Source organism: Falco peregrinus, chromosome 4 (genome assembly GCF_023634155.1).
Source record: "Falco peregrinus isolate bFalPer1 chromosome 4, bFalPer1.pri, whole genome shotgun sequence".
NCBI classification, from domain to species: Eukaryota; Metazoa; Chordata; class Aves; order Falconiformes; family Falconidae; genus Falco; species Falco peregrinus.
In genome coordinates this window covers 47,362,607-47,387,421 of record NC_073724.1, presented here as the reverse complement: position 1 = coordinate 47,387,421, position 24,815 = coordinate 47,362,607, and the positions used below count along the sequence as shown (strand labels likewise).

At 41.5% G+C, this 24,815-nt stretch overlaps 2 protein-coding genes across 3 annotated transcripts in view; both read right to left on the bottom strand.

Annotated features, from left to right (window-relative positions):
- The window catches only part of PAXBP1 (PAX3 and PAX7 binding protein 1), a 29,271-nt gene extending 11,034 nt beyond the window's left edge, over window positions 1-18,237 (bottom strand). Inside the window, exons 1-10 of one of the 2 annotated variants that reach the window (XM_055801532.1) lie at window positions 17,679-18,237; window positions 15,899-16,027; window positions 14,080-14,256; window positions 12,532-12,753; window positions 11,807-11,910; window positions 10,793-11,013; window positions 9,649-9,838; window positions 4,750-4,873; window positions 2,376-2,475; window positions 1,928-2,043 (exon numbers count right to left, since the gene is read on the bottom strand). In XM_055801532.1, coding sequence (XP_055657507.1) covers window positions 1,928-2,043; window positions 2,376-2,475; window positions 4,750-4,873; window positions 9,649-9,838; window positions 10,793-11,013; window positions 11,807-11,910; window positions 12,532-12,753; window positions 14,080-14,256; window positions 15,899-16,027; window positions 17,679-18,135 — 1,840 coding nt within the window. In that variant the 5' untranslated portion in view covers window positions 18,136-18,237. The remainder of the gene's footprint in view (window positions 1-1,927; window positions 2,044-2,375; window positions 2,476-4,749; window positions 4,874-9,648; window positions 9,839-10,792; window positions 11,014-11,806; window positions 11,911-12,531; window positions 12,754-14,079; window positions 14,257-15,898; window positions 16,028-17,678) is intronic. The other variant, XM_055801533.1, reaches the window with a different exon arrangement.
- Window positions 18,238-18,605: 368 nt separating this feature from the next.
- C4H21orf62 (chromosome 4 C21orf62 homolog) lies at window positions 18,606-24,553 on the bottom strand. Its single transcript, XM_055802821.1, has one exon. The coding sequence runs from the start codon at window positions 23,610-23,612 to the stop codon at window positions 22,938-22,940; it is 675 nt and encodes a 224-aa protein (XP_055658796.1). The 5' UTR covers window positions 23,613-24,553; the 3' UTR covers window positions 18,606-22,937.
- Between the last annotated feature and the right edge of the window lie 262 nt (window positions 24,554-24,815).

Genomic DNA, 24,815 nt, shown 5'->3' with positions numbered 1-24,815 from the left:
AAGTACAGAAGGGCAACAGATAAGCCAACTGAATCAGGACTTCAAAAAGAGCAGGTCCTGGCAGACACCATGCTAAACTGCTGAACATAACACAGCTGTTAGCACTGGGCAACGATTAAGATCCCTTAGCACCTTCCTTATATTTTTTTTGTATTTACAGTACTAGTATTCTATGCAGTCTAAAACTATGTATTATTTACCCTTTTGTCTTTTCTAATTCTCAGGGTTAGTTCCACTTTAATCAGTTTTCTTTTGCTGCAGCCAGAGTCTTACATGTTCAGTTACAGTAACCTGTATACAACTAGTACACACAGCAAGTAGAGATAGGGCTGAGGGAACATGAGACTGTCATATAAACACACTTTTCACACTGGGATCAAGAAGAGAAGCTACAAATAAGAGTTCGTAGGTCCAGAGCGCATCCCTCTGTTTCAGATAGCTCACTGCTGATTCTGGACTAACATGAGAGCTACAAATGATTTAAAAAGCCCTTTAGAAATATGATGCTTACTCAGAAACTCATGAAAATCCTACAAAAGGCTTTTGTACACACCAAAGTACCAAGTTACATAAAGCAATTCAGCCACAGTGAATTTTTAATCTAGATAATTTAACTTAGCAAAACTAACTATAGCACCTAACAACCCCACATAGTTGCTTATCAGAAATCTCCCTGCATTCACAATTTTGGCAAATCAGCCAGCAACCAAAGGTGTGGAAAACACAACTCTGAAGGATCCAACTGCTAGACAGTTGCTTTTTAAATCTGTTCATACTTGGAACTTTCATACCACCTACAGCAATGACTTTGGCATTTTTATTACTTTGGCATATTTATTCCCCCCACTGTCTGTGGGAAGTGTTTATTTTAAACCTGTCCTATCAGTTCATTTCATGCCCCCTAGCTCTCATACTGTGAAGTCAACATCATTCCCCTAGTGGAAGAGTCCAAAACTGTTTAATCCCTCCTTACATACAACACAAACAATTCTATGTATGTGATCGTTACTGCTCCCTTCTCCACACTGCTTCTAATCTGATTAAATTATCTTTAATCAGACAGAACGATAACTGTACTCAGGTTCAAAATGAGAAGGTAACAGGATTACTGCAGTCATGTTTTACTTTCTTTGCTATTGCTTTCACAGTAATCCCTGGAATTGTTTCCCTTTTAACTGCTGCTGCTGTAAAAGACAACTGTTCCATCAAACTATCCATAATTCCCCAAATTTCAGGTTTCTTGCAGTTCTCACAGTGCTTTAGAGGCATTAGCTTAACCTACAACCCCATTTATTGCATAATTAGTGTTATGCATAATTGCATAATAATGGTTACTTTGAGCAAACAGTCATAAAACTGGAGATGAATTTCAAATCAAGTCAGTACCACAATGTCTTTCCGCAATGTTTGCATTCAACATTGTTCCGTCATCTGCAAAGTTTTCCAGGCTGTGGCAAGAGTCTACAGAACTTTTGTCACTGCATTTCTAGATGGCTTATGCAAAACTCCAGAAAATGCTTCTTATCAAGCAAAAAAGGGTTTCTAAAGCACTGAGGTTTTCAGAATTTCACATTTAAAACAACGATATTTGAAGAACAATAAACCACATTACAAATGAGAATGAAGACTTAGTATCCACTGAAGAAGCAAAAGCTTACTGCTTGCCAGCAGAAGAATGCTTGAATTAATTAAAAAGGACCTCACTAAGGATGTGCTATTTACTTAGCTGCAAGCTGCACAACAGGTTGGTTGAAGAGACTGTTTTGGTAACAGTGATGATCCAGCAAGGAATGGTTCCTAAACTTTCTCCAAAGTATGGAGAAATATATGGACAGGGCTGCATTTAGATCAGGTTGGTTCCCCCAACCCCCACCCCCTGACAAATCTTCTGTATTTTGTTACATAAAGCTTCAGTAGGTTTCCTAACCTCGCTCCATGTTGAAGTTTGTGATATCTGTTGAAGTTTCCTCATCGTCACTGGAAAGGCCTTCAAGGTGATCTGCCATCTTCCCAGTTTGCTCTCTTGCTTGTCTACGACGCGCTCTGAAAAGGATCAACAGTATAAACACTATGTAGTTGCCTCAAACAATGGAAGTAAGAGAAACCAGCAGAGACCAACTAGATAAGGAATGGGTTTACCATACTTTCTTTTAGTGGTTTTAAATTGGTATCATGTAATGGTGCTGTGTTTTGTACACTTGCATGATAAGCTGTGATACGTAAGAATACCCCTGCTCAGCACACCAGCTTAGGTGTTTTCTTGCCTTTGCAGGAAAGGTCCAAACATTGCTACTTACATTAGTATGTCACACAGGACAACCGTATTCTGCAAGTAGGCAAAAACTCCTAACAGACAAAAAGTCTCAGTACTCTACCTTCTAGCCTCTCTTTCCGCAGTCCGACGCTTTACTTGTTCCTGATAGATCACTCTGTCTCGTCCAAAAGATTCAAGATTTGGTGCCATCAGTGCTTTATCTGCAAAATTACATTGATGAAAATTAAAATGCTTATCTACGATTACTATTGCAGGCAGTTTCATAAGAGCCTTTTACCGACTTTAAACTAAGTGTAATTTGAAGTAGAAAGTCGAAGTTTTCATAAAGATGCACACAGAAGCCTGAATTCACAAGTGTAGAGATTAAAAGAGGAAGTAGTGGAGTCTGGAAAAACCTCCACCTAAATTTCAAGTAGTTTTCACCATACTTCACTCTTGTCCCTCTCACAATGGTGCCCAACTATATAAAGTTCAACAATTTTAACAGAAATTGCTTAAATTGAATGTTCCAAGACAAAAAGCACTCCTTAAACACATTCACCATGTATCTTTTGAAAGAAAGAAAAAAATTAACAAAAAAGAAGCCAGAGAAGAGTGATCAGAGCAGGAATATATGGTATTTCAGAGTTCTAGTCACAGTCTTTTCTAAGTTTGTATGCTTTAGATTGCCCAGAGTTTAAAACACATCAAAATCTACAGAAGAAGAAATAATGCCCCCTCCTCTTTTTAAGCTGTGATTCATTATAGGTGCTCCTGACTACAGAAAACAGCACAGCTAACCAGTGAGGCTGATCAGGAACCAGTAGGCAGACCCAACAGTGTTTCCAATTCATCCTTTTCAGGTAAGTTTTTACAAGTGGATTGAATGTTAGCCATGCTCAAGTTCACCCACTAAACATCAAAATTGAAACAAAAATCTACCCAACTTTTAGGAGTAAATTTACATGTTCTAACTAAATCCATTTACAAATCCATCATTAAAAATATCAATGATGATCTGTGTCAGCATTCCAATTCTATTCCAGAACTACTAAGAGCCTTAACAAACAGATGAAGCCATAATTTGTGCAATTTTTTAACACATTATTCAAAGCTGAGCTACTTGTCTTTATGCAGAAGTAAAGCAAAAGTTGGCAGATAAACATATTCACTTCTAGTCCTTTGGTGTTCAGACACTATGAAGAAAAGCAGACTGTCTATGTCTGCAACACACATCAAATCAAAGGCTGGCATCAACTCCTAGTTTCTGTGATAATTTGAGGGACAGAACTGAACTATTTCTAGACACAGTGAAATTCAATCTCTAGACTCCTGGGTACTCAGTAAGATCTCTCTTTAAAACCCAGCCTTCACAATGACAACTATTCCCACCTCACCATTAAAATTCCAGTCTAAAATAATAATTCTAAGCTGCTTTTAGGAAATATGTTTCTAGTATGTTAGGTTTCTAGTTCTCACAACAGCATTTTCATGGTAAAACTGCAAGGCCCAGACGTGATGCCTAGGGCTTCAAATAAAGCCCTAAAGTGAATATGTATGCTAAACATCCCATAAAGGGATGACCAGCTCTGATGCCGTAATGCTTTATCACCTTCCCTAAGTTCTATCTAATGGTATTAACAAAACTTCATCTCTCGACACACTGACAGAGTAGGAAATTGCTTTTATTATAGGATTTTATGTCATTAATAGGACAGACAAGAAAGCCATTTTTAAAGATAGGAAACTCTCCAAAGCAGAACAGCAGCTACTATTAACATGACATTTTACCTGTCCTTTGACATGCCGAATAAACCGTGAAGGAACGTTTATTTCCAACCAACTTAACATTTATAAAGTTTTACATACTGAAGAGTAACCGCCACAAGAAAACTCCTCAATGAGAATCCCACATCCAGACACTCACAGTAAGCAGGTATTTTAGCTGGCTAATTTTAAGCTCTGTTTTATACAGGGTCACTTTATTAGTCTGATTTTTAACAATGGCACCAGTTTCTTCTTTAGCTCTACCAGTTAAATGGCTGAAATTAAATACTCATGCTGCCTACAAAACAGAGCATTAGATAGAAGTCAACTCTAGCCTAGCACTTCATGGCTTTTACAGAGTTAACTGTAGATATTACAAGAAATCTATAGATTCAAGGTTTAAAAAAAAAAAAAAAAATCCCAACATAAAGAGAAAAATTGGGAGTCACATACTACCCCTACTACCACTGCCACCACGCACACATTTTCAGTGCTAGGAAAGAGAAAATATAGTTAGGAGCAACAGAATGGAAAGATGAAGTCAGAGTTAGAGGGGCTTTGAGTTTAAAACAAAACAGATCAGAGAACTTTTATCCAAGCTTCCTTCCACCTATCTCGAATAAGGATAAGCTTTAACACAGTCATACTTTATAAACATTTACATTTAAATTAAGCCAAAGTAAACAAGGTTGTTTAATGAATAATAAAAACCTTCAAGATGGACTGACTTGAATGGCTTGAAAACTCCGAAGATTCATCTTTAATATCATCTTGTCGTCTTTGGACAAGGCGGGAAGCTCGCTGTTTGTACAGCTGGTGCATTGCAGATTCAAGTTCGTTAATCAGAGGCACCTGTAAAAATACAACACACTACGTAATATCAAATTCTTCAGGTGCTTAGTTTCTGGGGTACCGTACTAATCCGAAGCATAATGCTGTCACTGTACTTCTATGAGCACAAACTGTTTCCTTTTACCCATCTGTATCATTTGGACCAGTAAAAACTTCAACGTGAAGAAAATGCATGCATTTAACATTGACAGCTTTCAACCATTGCAATAGCATTTTGAAAGTAACTTCTGTTGATTGAATGAGTCTACACAATAAGGCAACCATTTCAGAGAGTGTGAAATGTTACTTCAAGTACTTTTGCTTTCCCTACCAAGTGCATGACAATGCTTACAATTCTCAGACCTCATTGCTTCCTCTATCTTTAAACAAGAATGCAGCAGTATTCTGTGTTTTAATGAGAAAATAACCTGACTGTATACACTGAAAAAACAAAGCATGAATCTAACCTCCTGAAGCCAGCAGGTATTTGTTTTCCTAAAACTCTTATTAGCATATGCTGAAACATTATTACTACAATGCAATAAAACACTGTATAAGCACATTATACCAACAGGTAACTCATATCAGTAAAAAGTTACTCTAGTCTATCGTTAAAATTGTATAATCTGTGTCAGTTATGCACTAAGTATAATCTTTGAATGATACAGACCTAAGTCACATCAGACCTGCCACTTTTTTTTTTTTTTTTTTTTTTTTTTTTTTTTAGTGGACTAAATTTCAGTAGAAACTGTAACAAAAATATGATGTTGTAATGACTAGGAATTTCCTGACATTAAATAGCAGATTCACTGCTCACTTTTGCAAAAACTAATTTCCCAGGACAAGTAGATTATTAGAAATACTCAAATGCAAAACAGAATTTTTTCACAATCTCTTAGGAAAGGCAAGTCCTTTTGGTATAACCACTTAAAGCCATATCCTCCTTACCTCCAAGACATATGCTTAGTCCACAAGTCTTCCAACCTTTTAAATCAAATATTTCATTGCTGCCTACCATCCAGGATTGTCAAACCAAAAAGACAAAAATCAGAAATTGTTTCCTGATGTAATTTAGAATGTGACTCAGCAGCTATTAATGAATCTCCTCCAGTAAAATGTAAGACTATGAAATTATAGCTACAGGGCCATTTCAGCTATCTGAGAATGACACACACGTACCAGGAGATATTAAAAGGAAAGAAGTATTAGCTCTTTGTGCTATAAACTGGGCTACAGGTACTAAAGTTAAAGCAACACTGCACCAACTCAAAACATGTACAACTTTCTTTTGGAGAAAAGAAGAGTAGAGAGAAACAGGAGGAGGGAATATCCCAGTGCTGGAAGTGTGTATTTGGGATTTAAGACAAATACTGAAAACAGAAATAACAATTTTAAAAATACTACCTTTACTGCAGTTTACCATAGAAAATATAGCTGCTTCTCTTAAGTCTATAAAGGGAATTCTAAAACTGAAAAGTTAAATGAAAGTTTTCCATACCACCCCTAGAAGTTCTTTCTATAATTTCCTCAGAATTAAAAAAACCCCCAGCTATGTATTCAGATATATGAATCCACTCAAAATATTTCCCATTTAAAATACAAAAGACTTACAAGCTGTTATTCTTCTATAATCAATATTGTGGTTGATGAGTGACAATTTCACTGACTACTATAAAGTTACAGCCCTCATTCACTGTATTCTGTTTAGTCAATACCTTAAATTCAGTGTTTGGGGTTTATTTTCCTTCACTTCCGCTGTAAACAGCGTAAGAGGAAAAGTGGAAAGCCCTCCAAATATTTAGATGTCAAGGGGACCTACAGTCCCCCTCTGACATACACAGTGCGTTTTGATAATTTGCTTTTGCAGGTAACATAACAGTTCATCTAACTGTGCTGCCAAAGACACGCTCGGAACAATTTAATCTTCCTGGATCCCTTGCATACTCCTACATTCAAAATGCAAAGACACAGTTAACACTTTCTAGCCTTCTCAGAAAGCATAATTTTGACACTAATTACTTGTGAAGGAAGTCATGCAAGCATCTTCTGCTCCATTGGTTTTATCATTTATGGAAAAAAAATCATAAGAGAATTTGACATTTCTATTGCTTGTTTCTAAAATTTGCATAATAGCTGCCTCATTATACTCTCCACTGCACCTTACCAACGATCAAAGTGTTTCTAACATTCAGAATCTCTTCAAAACAGAATACAAACAAAATGATTGTGCTTGGCTGGGTGTCACAAAGGGTGGAGCATGGTGAATAGGTGCAGAAATAAGATGGTAGGGGAAAGAAAGTATAATTTATGATGATGTTTTTTGTTCTCCAAAACTAAGTCAACAGACATACCAGAAAACTCTAGGGGAATGGACTCTTTCGGAGTGGACAGATATATTGTGAACCTATTAATGCTTCTTCACCAAACCACTTTCTCATTCAGATCAGTACCAATGTGAATTTGACTAATAACCATGACTAGTTCTAATAAAATAAAGCACCAAAGCATCATATTTGAAATGATAGGAAGGGACCTAGCTTTTATATATGTATTTAGTATAAGTGTTCATATATGTATGTGTGCATACATATATACACACACAATACTGTTATTATGCATGTGGATACACATTTTATATGCTTATGTATATTATAATCATAACAACTACATACATTATGCATTATAAAAACACACAATTTAAATATGAAGTTGTCAGGGCCACAGGTTCTACAAAAAAGCTGAAGGTAGTTTACCTCTACACTCAAGAATTCATCATTCTATTGCATTTAATCATTTGATTTAAACAAAACCCGACTGATTTTATTCTTGATTTTGTCCCCTCCTCCCACCTCCTTTTCAGAAAACCTTGGCAGTGTCCTGTGGGCTACTGTTTTGGAATTTGATAGTACTTCTGTCACACTGAAAGCACTGAATTCCAAAATGGATTATCTGGCCAAAGAACTGACGAATATATAGGACATCACAATAAATGAAATGCTCCTGTTAAACTGACCATGTCACCTCCTAATTTTGCAACTCATTGTACATACAGGTACTGCAGCAGCCTCCAACTGAAAACAGCAAAACTCTGTGAAGGCCCCTAAGAAGCATGAGATTATAAAAGTCACATCTTAGAAGTTCAATGGACTGGCATGGCAGGTGGGGTATGGGGAGGGTGGGAAGGGGGAGGCAGGTATCCAGGTGTAGAACCCTTAAAAGACCAACCACCAGGAAAGCAAAGGTATATTGTAAGAAAGCAACTTTAACAAGACTCTCTGTTAAATTATCAGCAGTAATTTGCTGTGTAACAGCTGGAAATGATTTATTTACTAATATAGCTAGATAAGTCAATAACCTTCCTACAAACTGAACTGAACTTTTTTGACTATCACTTAACACTAAGTTTTCCTGATTTATACAAAACCTGGGAGAATAAAAGGCTTCATTTATACTCAGAATGGTGCATTTTAAACCAATTTGCTTACAGAAAATATTTGAACAAGACAGTATGGACTATCAAAGACAACCTCCAGACATGGCTTATAGTTATCACAAAAGAAATTTAACAAGAGGTCTTTAGAAACCAAACATTGAATAGAGATGCAGGTATTTAACTTGTCTTCTGGAATACAAATTTATCTCAGAGAAGGAGTATTAACAGTTATCTTTAACTAGGAATTTAGGCATCTAGGCAACCAGCACCAACAAAGCTGCAAGGAAAAGTACCTTTACTGCCCCTCAACAGCTAATTCCAACACACTCAGGAATACTGCTTCTTCAGTGAACAGTATTGTTTTAACTAATCAGTTAGCTGGGTGAATTAATTGGTCCACACCTCCTGGGTTTGTTCACGACATAGCTATTCTTCAACTTAGAAGACTGAAGATGGGGCTCTTCCAATACCACTAATGCTGGACAACTAATGTCTGATTAGCAAGCCAAATGCTCTCTCGCACCTAACAAGCTAGGTAAACAGTAGTTTCAACTACTCAAGTAACTGTGACAGAAGAAGACACTATACTATTGTATTCAAGTCAAAAGACAATGAAGAAATAGCCTATGTATTGCTATCTTAATTTTACAGCTCCTGTGTGTATGTAATATATATATAAATAAATATATATATTCAGGAGCTCGTGTTATATTTACAACAAAGTAATTAAAGCATAATGAATAACTTAAGAAACAAAGATTAAGTTTCAAGTTAGATATATACAGAAGTATCAAACTACATGAAAGAAGTGTATTTTTAAGTTTGGGTGTCTTCAGACAGCTACACCGGTTTTTTAAAACTTCTCTCTTTCAGACACCAGAGCAATACCAAATATGTGAAACTGACTGGCAGGAGGAAGTTTACAATAACACATAAAATACAACTCTTTGTTACTGTGTTCATAAAGCATTCCAGAAATTAGCAATGCTGTAATCCAGCCCTTGTTTTTGTTAACCTGATATCCAATACAAGTAAAAAGCAGCATCTGAGTTGAAATGCCAGAATATCTACCAAAATCCTAAAGACATATTTTTTTAAAAATGACACATAAGCTTTTTAAAGTGTTTTTAGGCAATCTAAAGTTAGTGGTCTTTAACACTGTGAAAGAGGTTTCTGATAACCAGTTTAGCATGACGAAAAGTTATCTTTTCAACCCTCGAATAACCAAACCTTTAGATGAGTATGTTCTCAGGGGACTTTTTTCAAGAACAGAGGGAGATGTGGTGTTTGGCATGTACTAAGAGTCCCTATTTTTTTTTTTTTTTTTTTTTTGTTAAAAAGATGAATGTTTTTGCATCCTTACCTTTTCACTGAAACACTCAAGCAAGTCTTGGACATACCCTCGCATTTCTTGCAAAAACTTATACTGTTCACCAATACCCCCAGAAGACCCTTCTAATCTTTCAATTGCCTTGGTAGAGTCCTCTCGGCTTTGCTGATGTTTCTCATATTGCTGCCGATTAGCTTTGTGCAATTCTTTCATAGAGTCCAACCTGAAGGGCAATGGATAAATAGCAAATTTACATCCAGAAGTCTGTATATTTCAGACCGTTGAGATATTAAACAGACAGTGCAAGTACCAAGTCTATATATGGGAAATACTGAAAAGACATATTCTCTAACTTTACTTTGTCACTTTCTCCTCTCTCTACATAAACATTAAGGGTAATGGTTTAAATTAATTTGCTAGACTATTCTGAGTGCATTGCACTGCCCACTCCCACAAACTTTTACAGGAGTTGATTGCACTTAGAATAGTGCAAGGCTGGCTCTTAAGTAAAACTGGAAGGAAAGGTTTGGTGGGCGAGTCAGGGGTGTGGGGGGCCAGAACTACAGCTTATACAAAGCAGTCTTATTCCTCTACTAACTTCATTCACTGTCAAAGACTGTGACACTACAAAGGACATGGCATACAAACCAATTTTGAAGACATGTAAAGTGCAAATTGTTCATTATAAATGATTTCTCACTGCAATTGGGTTGTTCATTCAGTAGGACCTTTTGTGTACCTGACAAGCAGATTACAGCGTTTAAACCAAAAACCCCCTATATACACTAAAATTTAAATTCGTTATCTACTGAAGGGGAAATATCTGATCCACAGTTTAAAAGAATGCAACTTGACAAGCTAAACACCTCACTGGCCTTTCAATTCTTGACTATAAGACTGTGCAGTGTCCAGAAGATGCAACTCAGACCTGTCTTCAACAAGATCAATGGCCTCATATTTAAAGCTTCACTTCCAGAGAAGCAATCCAAGGAGACTTTCGAACCAAGTGTCAATGTCATCTTCACTTTTGTTTTGACATTTATTTTTTTTTAATGGATGCGCCAGTCAGTACTTTTCCAGCGATGAAACTCTTGTTTGCTCACCGAGACTAAAAGACACCTGAGGAACAGAAAGCTAGGGGACAGGTCTTTAAGTCTAAAAAGATGGTCTGTCCTACCTGTCTTTAAGCTGTTTCTTTACCAAATCAATAGTAACAGGAGTCATCTCATTACTGGGAGTTTTGAAAGGAACTGTATTATCTGTTTTTTGAGACTTGTTTTCCGATGATCCATATGCAGCATAAGTGTATGGAATGCCATATGATGAACCATAAGACAGTGTCTGGTAAGTGTTCTGGTAGTACAGATTATTCACTTCAGCAGGTTGACTTGGTTGAACCTAATGAAAGAGGAAACAAGCGTTAGCATATTAGACTTCAAAGAAAAGAGAAACTTACTTTCTTTCACATCTCAAATGTTGTAAAGTGAAAAAGGTTGGCAGGTACATTTAGAAAATGTGTATCAAGTGGATTTAAGTGCAGAACTTCCAACATGTAAGGTGGAAGAAAAATTCCCTTAGAAGCATCTTCTTAAATGGACAGATTCTTAGTATCATTATAAATATTTATACTTGGGACTATACTAAATTTTGCTAAGACTATTTTTAATAGGATGACATAGGTTCTTAGAGCCAGTGTTTTTTGGTTGTGATTTTGCTGAAATATTCTTTAACAAAACAAATCAACCACCAACTATCCTCTTCAACTGAGTGGCAACTTCACTATAAATGCACAAATAACACATGGTACAACCTGCTACAAATTCCAAGTCTATGCTGCAACACAAGATACAGAAACAACAAAGAAACATGTACTGTTTACATAGACTCTACAATCCCAACGATAAAGAAAAACAGAGGTCTCTCTGAGGTGGCATTATTCTAGCTGTTTCAGGGTGCAAATAAATGCTGGTTAACAGCACTGCTATCAGTATCTACCCAGAACAGAGACACTAATGAAAGAGATACCCCCAGATACTTAAAATCTTACATTCTTTGAAGAAAAATCAGAGGTCAGAAGTTACACACTGAACTTCTCAGATGAAACAGCCTTCTGTAAACTACTCATGTTCATAATGGATTTAGATAATACATGCAGAAACACACCAAAAAGCATTCACAACTAAATACATGCCTGAGGTATGTTGATTCCTTTCCGTATCTGTTCTTGCTCCCATCTACTGAGTTCTTCATCTTGCTCCCCTGCCACCAGTGCTTCATCATCACTTCCCTCAATACCTTAATACAAGTTAAAACAAACAGGTAACAAAAAGGAGAAGATAACGTATTCATAGTAAGGGCCACGAGTTCAAAAACATGAGAGAATATGCTTCAGTGGGAACACCTCAGTGCATCCTCCTTTCCTCTTCACAAGGAATGAAGGATGCTAGCCTGTGAATCATTCTCACAGATGTTCCACTTAAAATCCAATGGATAAATCTGCAATTAACTGCTGGTAAAACCCTCTAATGTTAAAATCTAACTAATTAATGCCTTACTAATTCTCCTTTTCCAACATTTATTTTACCTGCTCACCAGCAAGAATGCTGTACCAAAGAACTAATGTTTTCCTTTTCACAACGATATACTTCCTAAAAAACAAGTACTAGAACAATACTAATTGATCCTTAGTGTAAGTTTCTACCAGATTCAGTAGAGTTGTGTGCTTCTAAACACAAGAATATAGTTTGTGCTCAAAATTTTATACGCAGGTTCCATTATGCAGCATTTTTCCTGAGAAAAGGAACAAAACTCCAGATTTATGCCTGTTTGAAAAACATGTTGTTTAAAAACGTTGAATGAGAGCGCTTGCAGTGAAAACAATGTGAATGTTTATCAGCTGTCCTAAAAAGGTTTTACCTATTTCCTCAGCAATCTTTTGCCTTTGGGATTTTTCCTTCACTGTAAAAACTATCCTCCTCTTCTCGTCATCATCTTCATCATCACTGGCATCATTTTCATCTTCTCGAACAAGGCGGCTTTTACCTGGTTCACTGTCAACGGGGGTAAAGTCTCCAAGTTCACGAGCCATTTGACGCTTTTTCCTAGCGGCATGAATGAAAGCAGCATCTGGAATTTCTCCTAGAGATAGATGTTTGCACCATTAAACCACCACTATAACAAAACAGGTATTATGACTTCTATTTACTCATCTCTGCAAAGATGATTTGGTAGCGTGGCAAACTGAGAAAGATGTGAGAGGGAAAAAAATCCACACTCACAGAAATGTTTGCAAGCAACTCATAAGCTGCCTGTGCAGACTTTCTAACCAGAAATCCTCAAAGCTGGGATCTTCCCAAAATGTCTGGCTCTGTTTCCAGCAGCTCACATGCCATAAGGGCAAAAACATGATGTTCCTATGGGAAATATTCATAAAGAAAAGGACGCCATTTACAAGAGAGGACTAGTGCAAAGGAAGGAAAAAACCAAGGCTCTTGACTCTGTCACCTCCTGTCCTGCCATTGCTCCCAGCTCTTCTTATTTTGGGGGAGCAAAAAAGATTGGCCATTTCAACAGATGGTGACAGCTCAGAGATTAAGGGGACACCAAACCAGATAAAGCTAGTATGAGAAGACTGTACAGTCATGGCGAAACAAGAAAAGCAGACCTAAAATGCCCAGCACAAAACCAATGCAACTTACTAAGTCATATAAAGAATGATCCCTGCAAAATTAATTTTTTGAATCATGGATAATTTTTACCACTATTTTGATTAGGCATGCACAGAAGGTTAAAGTTCAGATTCTCTTTACACTTGACATGACATACTCTATTCAAGCCAGCAATATCTTTAGAGATGCAATAATGTACAAACCGCACCACTTTGCAATTACCCCTTAAAAGGAAAAATTATTTGGTTAATCAACTAGGAATTTTTTTTCCCTTGAAATATGGCCATCTGTGGACCCAGGGCATCCATCTTCTATTTGGGGAGCAGGCTACCATGAGTGAGCTAACACTTAGCAAACCAGTTTCAAAAATAGTTTCTCAGACTGATTTCTTTGGCCTCAGGGACTGACCAGAACCTCATGAGACAAAATGAGATACAAAAACATCTGAGATACAGGTCTGCAAGGTAACAGACATTCGAATTAAAGACAAATTTTACCTGAAAGCATTTAAAATTCATGTTAAATCACCTATTCCAAATCTAGATTTTCTTAAAAGTTTGCCACCACTTTGAGAGACAAATTCCTCCTTCTGACATCAAGATGAAGCATTCTGTAGTAAAACATTTTCTGTCGTAAGACTTGCAAAATTGAACAGCTTTGGAAAATACCAGTTTCTTGATGCTCCGATGCTGGACATATTGCTGGAAAGTATTTTCTAATCACTCAAATACATTAGTCTGCTGTAAATGCTGGCTAAAGCATTTGTTAACATATCAGATCCATTATAAAAACCAACCTGGGCGGAGAACATTCAGTGATGACAGAGCACTTGAAAAAGCCCCACCAGCTTTTGGTTTTTCTTCTTCCTTCTCACTTTCAACTTCCATTTCTTCTTCACCATGCTCACTGTTTGCAGTCCCATCTTCTTGACCTATGTCCTTAATCTGTCCTGACTTTTCTAGTGGTGGCTCGACTGGTAAGAAAACAAAGCCCATATTTTACTCTTTTTTAAAAAAAAAGATCACTCTGAAGTAAAAATAAAATTAAAATATGAAACAATAATTTTATTGCTTGAGATCTAGTTGAATAGGCTTTCTTCATTGTGATTAAGTCACTGACAGCCTCTCAAAATCAAATTTGACAAAGCAAACACCCCAACAACCACTAAACATTCTAGATATTGCCAAGTATTAAAAAACAGTGTCAGAACTCAGTAATTAAAATCATACATCCAACCTTCATGGAGCCTTTACATATGTAATTAGAAAGCATTGCCTGTGTCACATCAAATCCTTCCACCAGAACACTCACTTCAAAAGAATTCTTCCATTTTCCTCTCAAACTGAGTGCAACCCACCTAATATAGGGCAACATACAGATACAGGCAGCAGGTACACATATTATGTAAAAAAAATGCATGTTAAATCCAGCTGTCCAATTCAAGCTGCACATATCTGAGTTTTTAGACTTTATCATTTGTTTACAGAATCCAGAGTACTGACTCAGTAGCACCCACGAGGTCTTTGCACCACAACCAAACCAACTACAGAGACTGCAAAACAGACAAATAGAAAATAAGCACACACTAGCCATGTGCAAAATGCTATTTCTTAAGGATCTTTGTGACAGAAGCAAGAATTAAGATTCAGGATTGCACAGATCACCTGAATGTTAACCAAAAAAAAATGATCATTTCTGGTTTTGCTCATGCCCCACACCACTGCACAGGTGACAAAGATTCTAATAAGAAAGAACTTGTGCATTTTTAAGATACAGACACAAAGCCTTTTAAAAATCTGTAAGATGTTTAAAAGACTAATTTAATTAACTTAAAAAAGGGCAATTTTCTGCATGGGACCATGTTCAACTCTCATATGTTTCAGCTACACCATTGCAATCTTTAGATCATAAGCCTCTCAGGTTGTGCTCACAGCACTGTAGGTTACTACTCTACCAAAAAAAAATTAACTGGAAAAAGAATCATTATGCTTTACCAATGAGCTTCCAAAAAATGCAACAGCAGAAGTACAATGAAACTGAAATCACAGGCTCTATTCCAAGCCCTAGAGGACTGTACATTGTTGAAATATCCTTCTGCTCCAACTTTCATCCTGTCATCTTAATCACCATGTCTACTGTAAAGTCCAAGTCTTGAAACAGGCAGCTGTTGCATAATTTACTTAATAACAAAGAACATCACCCTGCTCACCCCAAAATCTTCCTTTGAGAGAAAATGTGTTACAAGGAGACATCCTGTCAGATAAGCACCAGAGTCCTAAACTTACTTTATTCCTTCCTAATTCAATAGGAAGGAACTTGTCTGACAAACGGAATCGAAATACAGAAACTACTGAGGTCTACTGACAACTACATAAACAGCTGAGAATTTTTATGCTTCTACATTCATTTCCACATGTGGGAGAATCAAAGAACTCTCTACTAGCTTCAGAACAGCACTTATAAGGTTCAAATGAAAACATTTAACGCATGCTTTACTTCAGTTCTAAATGCTAAATCCTCCAGAAGACTAATAACTCATCTTGAAAAAAAAGTAATTTGTATTTACAATACTTAATCTTTCCCATTACAAAAGTTACTGTTAGTTTTGCAGTTACCATCTGTTGGAGAATTGACCTCTGTTCTAACTTTTGATTTTTCAAGATCTTCTTTGTATTCTTTCTTCAATTGTTTTACAATCTTTTTGCTGTAACTTGATTTCTTCACTTTAAAAACTTCTTCAGTTTCTTTAAAAGAGAAGTTGGAAAACATTACATTAGACCTGCCAAGAAGTACATTTACCTATTACATTTCTTAATACTGTACACAGAACTTAGTAAATGCCACTACCAACATAATTTACTGTGACTTCACATTTACACTGTTGCAACAAAACCAGTCCCATATCCTTTCATGTGGACTCATGTCTACCTTGTCCTTCTGTGGTCATTTTGAAGTGTATTCATCCCACCCACACAGCACTGTCACAGAAAAGCAAGGCAGAAGTTACACAAAAGCGTACACACATAGCCAGCTTTTATCTGACTGCAGTATTTTTTTTTTTGAACACTCACACAAGCTGATCCTTCACTATGACCATGAATTTGGAAGAAAACAAAGCCCCAACATTTTGGGTCAACAGTCTTTTCATAGCCACACATATACACAATTAATGAGTAAGGGAATGGCTGGGTTTGGTCATACTACCAGTTCAAATGCCTGCAGCACTACAACCTACCACAAAGTATGCAGTAAGTTACAGACTTAAATAGGACAGACAAAATCAGTTTCATGCAGGAAATCTGTGTTTGCGTTTTAAGTCTATAGTGTAATCCCATGTTTCCAGTATCTTTGTCAAAGATTTCAAATCACTAGTCTCAGAATCCAAGTTCTAGTGATTACAAGAGAATTCTTTCCAAGGAAATTCAAAATGCATACTAACTCTCCTACTGACAAAAAGTATCAGAAAAGTGAGCTTCTCATTTTATTCGCCCTGAACTTTTCAGACACAACTACCTCTGGAGTATGAGGAGTGTTTTTGATCAATTTTAATACATAGTAGCTATTAGCCATAACCAGATTGTCTGAGTGAGAATGAACCAACGAGTGCAGTACCTGCTGGAATCCAGTAGAATTACTAGCTGAAGCACTGCACAAACACAACTACTCTGTTTTTCCAAAAAGTTGAGGTCCAGAAACTCCTCAACCACTTTTTCCATTATTTGTGAAGGTTAATGTAATAAACCTTGCGGACGGCTAGACAAATCAACTCTGGAACAAAACACCAGTGGCTTCACGTGGACAACAGGCAGTCAGACGTGACCTGTGAACACCAGCCACACCAGACGAGCACAATCTGGACACAAAGCCGCCCCTCGGCCCGCAGCGCTGGTCCTGGGGGGCGGCAGGGGCTGCACAGGCGCTGGGCCCAGCGCCCGCTGCCGCACGAAGCCAGGCCAGGCTGCACCCCGCGCCCGGAGCAGCACGGCACCCAGCTGCGAGGCGCGCAAGTCAGGCACCAGCCATACAGAAGCACAGGCAATCCACCCCGCTAAGCCGGAATGAAACCCGCGGGACATCCCCCCGGTGCTGGGAGCCCACCGGCCCCGCAGGAGCCCAGACAGGGAGCGGGGCCCAAGGCGGCTGCCGGCCGGGCACTCCCTGGCCCCCCCGCGCCGCGCCCCCAGGGCTCTCCCCCTCCTCTACGACCCCTCGTCACCCCTGTGTCACAACGGGGCCAGCCGGCTGCCCAGCGAAATAAATACAGGTGCCGGCTCCCCCGGGGGACGCGCAGACGACGGGCGGAGGCCCGGTGCAGGCGGCCCGGCCCACCCCTGTAGGCAGCGAGCCGAAGGCGGCGCGGCCCGGTGCCCGCGGGCGGGCAGCCCCCCGCCTCACCCTCTTCCTCGTCCTGGAAGCTGAGCAGGCTGGCCCGCGGCACCTCTTTGTTCTCCCGCGGCCGCTTCTTCTCCTTGGCGCGCCCGGCGCCCGGCAGCCCGTTGCCCTGCTGCGGCGGCGGCGGCGGGGGGGGCGGCAGGAGAGCGGGCGCCGGCAGAGCCCCCAGGCCTGCCCTGTCACCCCCCACCAAGCCCAGCCCCAAGCCGAGGGCCGCGCCGTAGCTCGCGGCGCAGGCGAAGGCCGCGGGGCTGCCGGGCAGGGCGAGGGGCACGCAGCCGGCGGGCAGCGGCAGGAGCCCGGGGCCCGCCGCCAGCGCCATGGCGGCCTCGCCGGGCCCTTCCCCCGCCGCCCCGGCCGCCGGCGCCGGCTCCTGAGGCGGCTCCTCGTCGCGCTCCTCGTCCTCCTCCTCCGAGTCGTTCCGCTTCCGCACGTTCACCCTCCGCGCCTTGCGGAACATCCCGCCAGACACCGACCCCCCGCGCCGCGCCGCTCCGGGACCGCCCGCTCCCGCCACCCCGCGCCGCGGCCCAGGCCCGGCTCCCCGAGCATGATAACCGCCGCGCCGGCGGCCACAGCGCCCCCTACCGCCCGCCGCCCGCCGCCGTCGCGCCCGCCAACGGCGAGCGGCCGCCCGACCATAGAGAGGTGGCGGGGACGGAGGATAGCGCGTGCGCGGCGGGGAGCGTAGAGAGGCCGGGCTAGAGCGGCCCGCCGCGCCTCCCGCCACTCCCCCTCTTCCTTTCCCGGCTGCCGCCATCTTGTGTCGAGCGAGCAGCGCGAGCCAGTGCCGCGCGTCACGTGGCCGCGCAGCGCGCGAGCGGAGAGCTGGGCCGGGGGAGGAGCCGCGCGCCACCCGGGGGCAGTGCACCGGGGCGCGAGGGGGGTGTGGGGTGCGTGTGTGTCTGTGTGTGTCTGTGTCTGTGTGTGTGTGTGTGTGTGTGTGTGTGTCTGTGTGCGAGGGGAGAGCCGTCGGGGCGGCCGGGGGCGGCTGTGTGCGAGGGAGGGGAGAGCCGCCGCCGCTCCACAAACACCGCGGGGCCGCTGGCAGCGGGCCTGCGGGGAGAGGGGGAGCGCCCATGCCGCGCCCAGCCCCCTCATCTCCTCGGCGACCGGGGTCCGCCCCTCAGCCGGGGCTGGCACCTCTGCGCTGCGCAGCCAGGCCCGGACAGCCGCTCCCGTCCCTGCAGCAATCTTGGCTTCTGGCGTGGAGCGGGGAAATCGTATGTGGTGGTCTTCGCGGTATGTTTCATGTGGAGGGCTTTCTGGGATTCGGTTTCATCTAGGCTGGGGGCGTCCTCAGAAGTCAGTCGAGCCTCTAGCCGCTATGTTGACTAAAGGAAAAACTGCGAGTTTGCTGGGAGATATCAAAAGATTGCTGACTTTTTATAAGACGGTGTCCCCAAATACAAGTGTGTTAAGGACTAAGACCTCTTTTCAGCCTTCCTGCTGTATCAGAAGGGCCAGGCGACTTTGGGAGTCTGCCCCAGAGGATATGAAAGGCCTGACTGGACTCTGCAGCCTCCTGCTGCTGCACAGCAAGATCTCCCATAGAAAGCATCCCATTACTTTTGTGTTGTTGCACTGGAATTACTAGTAGGAAGGAAAACCGCAAATTTATAGCTCCTGTCTCAGTTTTTTTCTGATACAAAAAAATCCTGTCAGTTTGTTGATTGGCATATTCAATAATCACGCATCAAGGTTAGACTGGTGAACGCATACAGGTTGAACCTGATACATGGAGAATTAAACTACCATATATATTAACTGCTGTAAATACATAATCAAACAGCATAGGGTGTTGAGTGTGGTCAAGTGTGAGTATCTTGCGCTGGGATTTAAAGGAGATTCACAAAACCACATACTTATTTCTGCAGTGATGCTTGATGTACCACTGTGTGTAGTTTACATGCAGACAAAAAAAAAAACCAAACCAGCACCAACAGAACTAAAGACTCACAACATACGTGATTTGTGTTTTGTATACATTGCTCTGAAGAAACTCTGCAAGCTCCTAATGCGGTACTTTCATATGGCAAAGCAATATAACACTGAAATTGGGAGAATCTATGGTTCTCTGTGTCAGCTGCAGGGGAGTTGAATAGATCACTGCAGTGTTGGTGCCGTGGATTTCTGCTGCACATGTACTTGAGAGGAAGACTTTTTCCTGATTCCGGTAACATCTCTGCATGAGTTATTTGGGCACAGGGATAAAAAGTCTCTTATGTCAACCTTATACAGTGGCAAAAGTAACTGAAAGTGTAATTTTCAGTGTTAGAAAGCCCATGGAGTTATTAATGTCATGGTTTCTTCCCAACAGGCCAGAATACGTACATTCTCAGTTCCTGCTGCATGTGTGGCTTTTGAACAGTAACAGCGGCCAACCACTGCTGTCACGGCGATGTGGAAGTACTGTGTTATTCAGCACGTATTTTACTAGAGGGCAGCAGAAGCTCGGTTAGTGATTTCACCGAGTATAATTTAGGTTTCATTTTCCCAGTTTAAAGAGAGAGTTGGTAACATTTAGAAATCAACATATTTGTGTGTGCCAGCTCTATTTTATTAATCTTTTTAACAACACTATCCTGTGCAGGATTAGTGACTAGCCAGTGTGTGAAGGCAAGGTTAGTGCTCCTGCACAGACAGTTGGAGCATGGGATTCCTGGGCAGACAATATGAATTATTTGCCTGTCTGTAATACATACCAGACATGTAATGTGCTCAGAACACCACCCTGCACCCCTGCACCCCCAGCCTCTGCCAACCCAGCTCCAGCGCCTAAGTGTTTTGTAACCTGTGATACAACCATGAGAGGTATCAGTAGATGTAGAAGAATGGCTGCAGAAGCATGGCCTTAGAATCTCTGAAGATCTGCGCAATCCAGGCCTGGTATTAGAATAGGTCTGTAATCAGAATTGTACTGAAGTTGCTGTGATGGAGGTAACAAGAAAGGTAGCCTTGAGCTATTCTTGCATCCTGAGACCAAGTAATTATGTTGTGCCAACAGGCCGTGGCTGTAACAAGATACAGCTGCTGGGAAAGCTGGTGCAGGGCCAAGAAAGATAGGGACCGGTATGGGAAAATAGGGAGTAACAAACTACAAGGCTGAAGCACAGCAACACAATTAGCTACATGGATAGAATGCTTATTTTAGTCATGATAATTAGGGGTGTGAGAACCGCACGTGTTTAGAGACTACTAACCAGTTATATTTCTGCTTTACGAATATGCATGTGTATCGGTTCTATATAAGTAGTGTTAGAAACTAATAAAGTAGAGCAAGATGCATAACTTATATTGAGCATCTTCTTGACTCCGGCGAACCCTTCTTCCAACAACTAGAAGTATTTGTGATTTGGGGAGAAGGCTCATGGTTTGTTGCCAAGGTGCTGACAAAGGTGTTGTCTTCACAACATTTTTAATGTTTTATAGTAATGATTTAATAGTTCTCCGGTTGAGCCTTCAAACACCTGTGTGCTTAAATCTGTTAATTTGCAATTGCAAATAGACCCCATTAATTCAGTAGTTACCGCGTTGTTCATGTCATTGGGAAAGCTCACAGTAATGGAAGGTGTGCATGTATGTAAGTATTCGGAAGAATCAAGTTTTGCTTCCTAGGAAAACGGCTCCATCATTGATTACAGTTATAGAAAAAGTCTTTATTTGAAGTTATTGAAGCAAATTCATTGGTTCCACAGAATCTTGACAGCCATTCCCCTCAGCACACATATTTTATCCCGGTTTCATGCAATCCTTTGCTGTCAATGCAAGACTGTTAGGACTTGCTATTCCAAAGCCTTTATTGTACTATATGGATGGATCCTGGCCTTAATCATAACTCATAGAATGCAAATCCTACAGACATGGGCAAGGAGCTGACTTCAGGCTATATAAATAGTCTTGATGTATGTTTTTCAAGGGATGGCAATCTTCCTCCTGCAATACATCTGAAAATTATTTGCTACGTGTCTGCCGGAAGTCTCACCTCCCTTATCACATGACAGTCGTTGGATGGGACCTTTCTCCTTTCTTATAGAGGAGAACATGAGCAGAGCTTGCCATTATCAAAAAAGTTGAGGTCAAGTTCCCTGCATTTGGGGAAACTGCAGGAATTGGCACACCTGATGTGCAAGAGACAGACCTTTCCCTGGGAAAAACACCCTTGTGAGCATGCTGTCTCACTTGTTAGGTGGCCTCTTGCCCAATGCTTTCCCATGGTGTGTGCCATGGCTTGTCAGAGCACAGCTTCCTGGTCATCCCTCAAACACACCTTTGGTTGTGCGCTGAGGTCGGAGGCTGCTTGTGTAGCCCATCCCTGCTTTTGTAAGAGCCTGTGTCACCCAGCCCGGGCAGGGGGGTCCCAGCTCTGACGGAGTACCAGAGGGCAAGGACAACTCGGCACTCCCAGTCTGAGTGACTGCAATCACCTTGCAGCCCTTGAACCTGACAGCAGTGGGCTGTATCTACTGGGCACAGCCAGTAGATAGAGGGAAGGGATTATTCCCCCTGTCCGGCACTTACTAAGTGACTGCATACGGAATACTGCATGCAGGTTTGGGCCCCCAGTGCAAGAAGGATATGGATCAACTGAAGTAGTCCAGTGGAGAGCCACCAAGATGGTCAGGGTCTGTCTGGCGCATGTGTCTGAGAAAAGTGTGAGGGAACTGGGCTTGCTTAGCCTGGAGAAGGGAAAGCTGGGGTTAATGGTTGGAAAAAAGTTTTCCCCCTGAGGACGGGCAGGCAGTGGCACAGGTTGTCCAGTGAGATTGTGCACACTCTGTCCTTGAGGGGTTTGGGGACCAACTGTAGAAAACCCTGAGCTGCCTGGTCTGATCCCAGAGGTGGCCCTGCTTGGGGCAGGGGGTTGGACTGGAGACCTCCTGAGCTGCCGTCTAACCCGACTGATTCTCCAGGAGGCTCAGGTTCTTCTACAACTGGAGGTAGATGATTATGTCTTTTTCTGTCTGAGGCACAGCCTTAAAACACAATTTATCTGCAGATTTATATTCTTAGCTTACAATATAGAATTTGTACTGAGGCTTTCAAAAACAGTTGTTTCGCATTTTCTTTGGTTTTTTAAGAAAGCATTTACTGAAGTAGTCTGATGAGCCTGTCTTTAAACACCTCCCTGTAGAGTGCTATCACAGTCAGAACTGCCCATACTGTAACAGCTCCTCCTGGCCAAACCAGACAGACTTAAAGAAGTCCCATCTCTCTCTTAGCAGTTTGCCATGCCTCTGACTACTGAATGTGTTAAGTAACTCAGTAAATAAATGTTACAACATAGCTGTTGTTATCTGAGGTTGAGAAAACATCAGAATACAGCAGGCTGGGAAAGTGCTCTGTGATACTAGAGATATTTTCCACGCTGTATGACTTCAGCAAAGAATATCCATTGAACAGTGAGGTATCCAGAAAAGAAACATATACAAGCATTTGCCTGTCTTTGCTGTGCACCACAAGTGAGTTTTCTTTTTCGTTATTGCTGCTGCTGTAGATGGTTACACTCTGCTCTGGAAATCGCCCCTTGATTTTGTTTACCCGGAGCTTTCGAAGTCCCCAGATGGCCAAGTATTCTGCTGGGAGAGGAGTGGTGCCACAGAAGGACAGCTTCAAATCCCGCACCCTTGTGAAGTTGAGGAGCATCTCCAGCACAGAGGTGTCTGTGAACCAAATGGTCAGGTGGCTATTGTAGGTCGTTTTTTCCATGGTAGAAAGCAGCACTGTTTTGCAATTGCACATCAAGTTTGCCAAGCAGTAATCACAATCACGGATATCTGCTGAGCAGCTGCAGTTGCGAATTGTGTTTTCCTTGGTGAAAATTAGCGTATGGTTCTTCTGACTTCTCACAAAACTGCCAGTGATGTGTATGCCGAGGAAGCCAGCCAAAATGAGAGCCAGCCAAAAGGAGAAAGCAGAGAAGGCTACTGGCTTCATTAGTACTGGTGCCAAGCTGCCAAGTGTCTCCTCCTTTTAGTCAGTGAATTATATCACTTGGCTTTACCTACTGAGGAAAAAAAAATTCTTTATTTTACTGAAGACCACTCAACAGTTAATATTACTTTGCTTTTCCCACTCATTATCTGTCTCATCTATTCAGAACCACACTGCAGTTTTGCTGGTTGCCCTACATTAGAGGGGAAGCACAGCTACACTGATTCAGAAAAATGAATTTTGACTCACGTTTAGGATTCTTCTTTCACCCCTCTTTTCCTCTAAATGATTTCATCTGCCTATGGGACAGCTTGGACACCCTCTTCCCTATCCAGGCAGCCTGCCCAGTGTGAAGGTAAGGGCAGGGCTCCTCCTGCTCATTTCTCCTTTCTGCTGTCTCTTTGTCCACTTCTCAAGAGACAGGGGTGACAAATGACCCTGTTCTCCACTTCACCAAGTGAGGCAGTCTGTAAGTAAGGATTGTGATAACCTTGCTTTTGAACCGTGTGAGAGATATACTGGACAAAGGGAAAGAAAGAAAGGGTGGTTACGGGCAGAAGCAGTGCTAGATGCAGCACGTATCCTTCTGAACTGTGTGATATGCCAATAAAACCTGCTTTTCATCCATATGAAGCTATGCGTGCTCCAGCCTTAGCTTATAGTTTTGGGGACCAAGGACCATCTCTCACTGTGTCTCTGCACAACAACTAGTATAGGATAGACCCTGGCTTTGTTGGTTGCTCTGCCCCCCTTCATTTACCCTGGTATCTCCATGCATGCTTATGACAATGGAGCAAATTTCCACCCCAGCCATGCTCCAGCTCAGGTGGTTTGGGAGCATATTTGGTGGGGACTCTTGGATTCTCAGCTATCAGCCTTTGGTTTTCAGAGCAGGAATGGATCTTACCAGGAGCATCAGGGTTCTCCTGGTGCATTATTAGATGGTGCTATAAGCAACAATGCAGAATGTAATTTCTCAGCGCAGATTATAAGATGCTGGAAAGTCTGTCTGATTTGACTAATTGTTTTGAAGCACCAAGAGGCATTAGAGCCAAACTTTGACCAGAGGTGGCAGGTCCTAGTGAAGGCAGTAGTAGGGCATGCACTGGGCAGAATTTGGTCCTTAGCGTGTGAAAAGATTGATCCATGTCCAGAATGCATGTCTCCAGCACCTCAGAAAACATGGCAATACACCTGCAGTTGTGG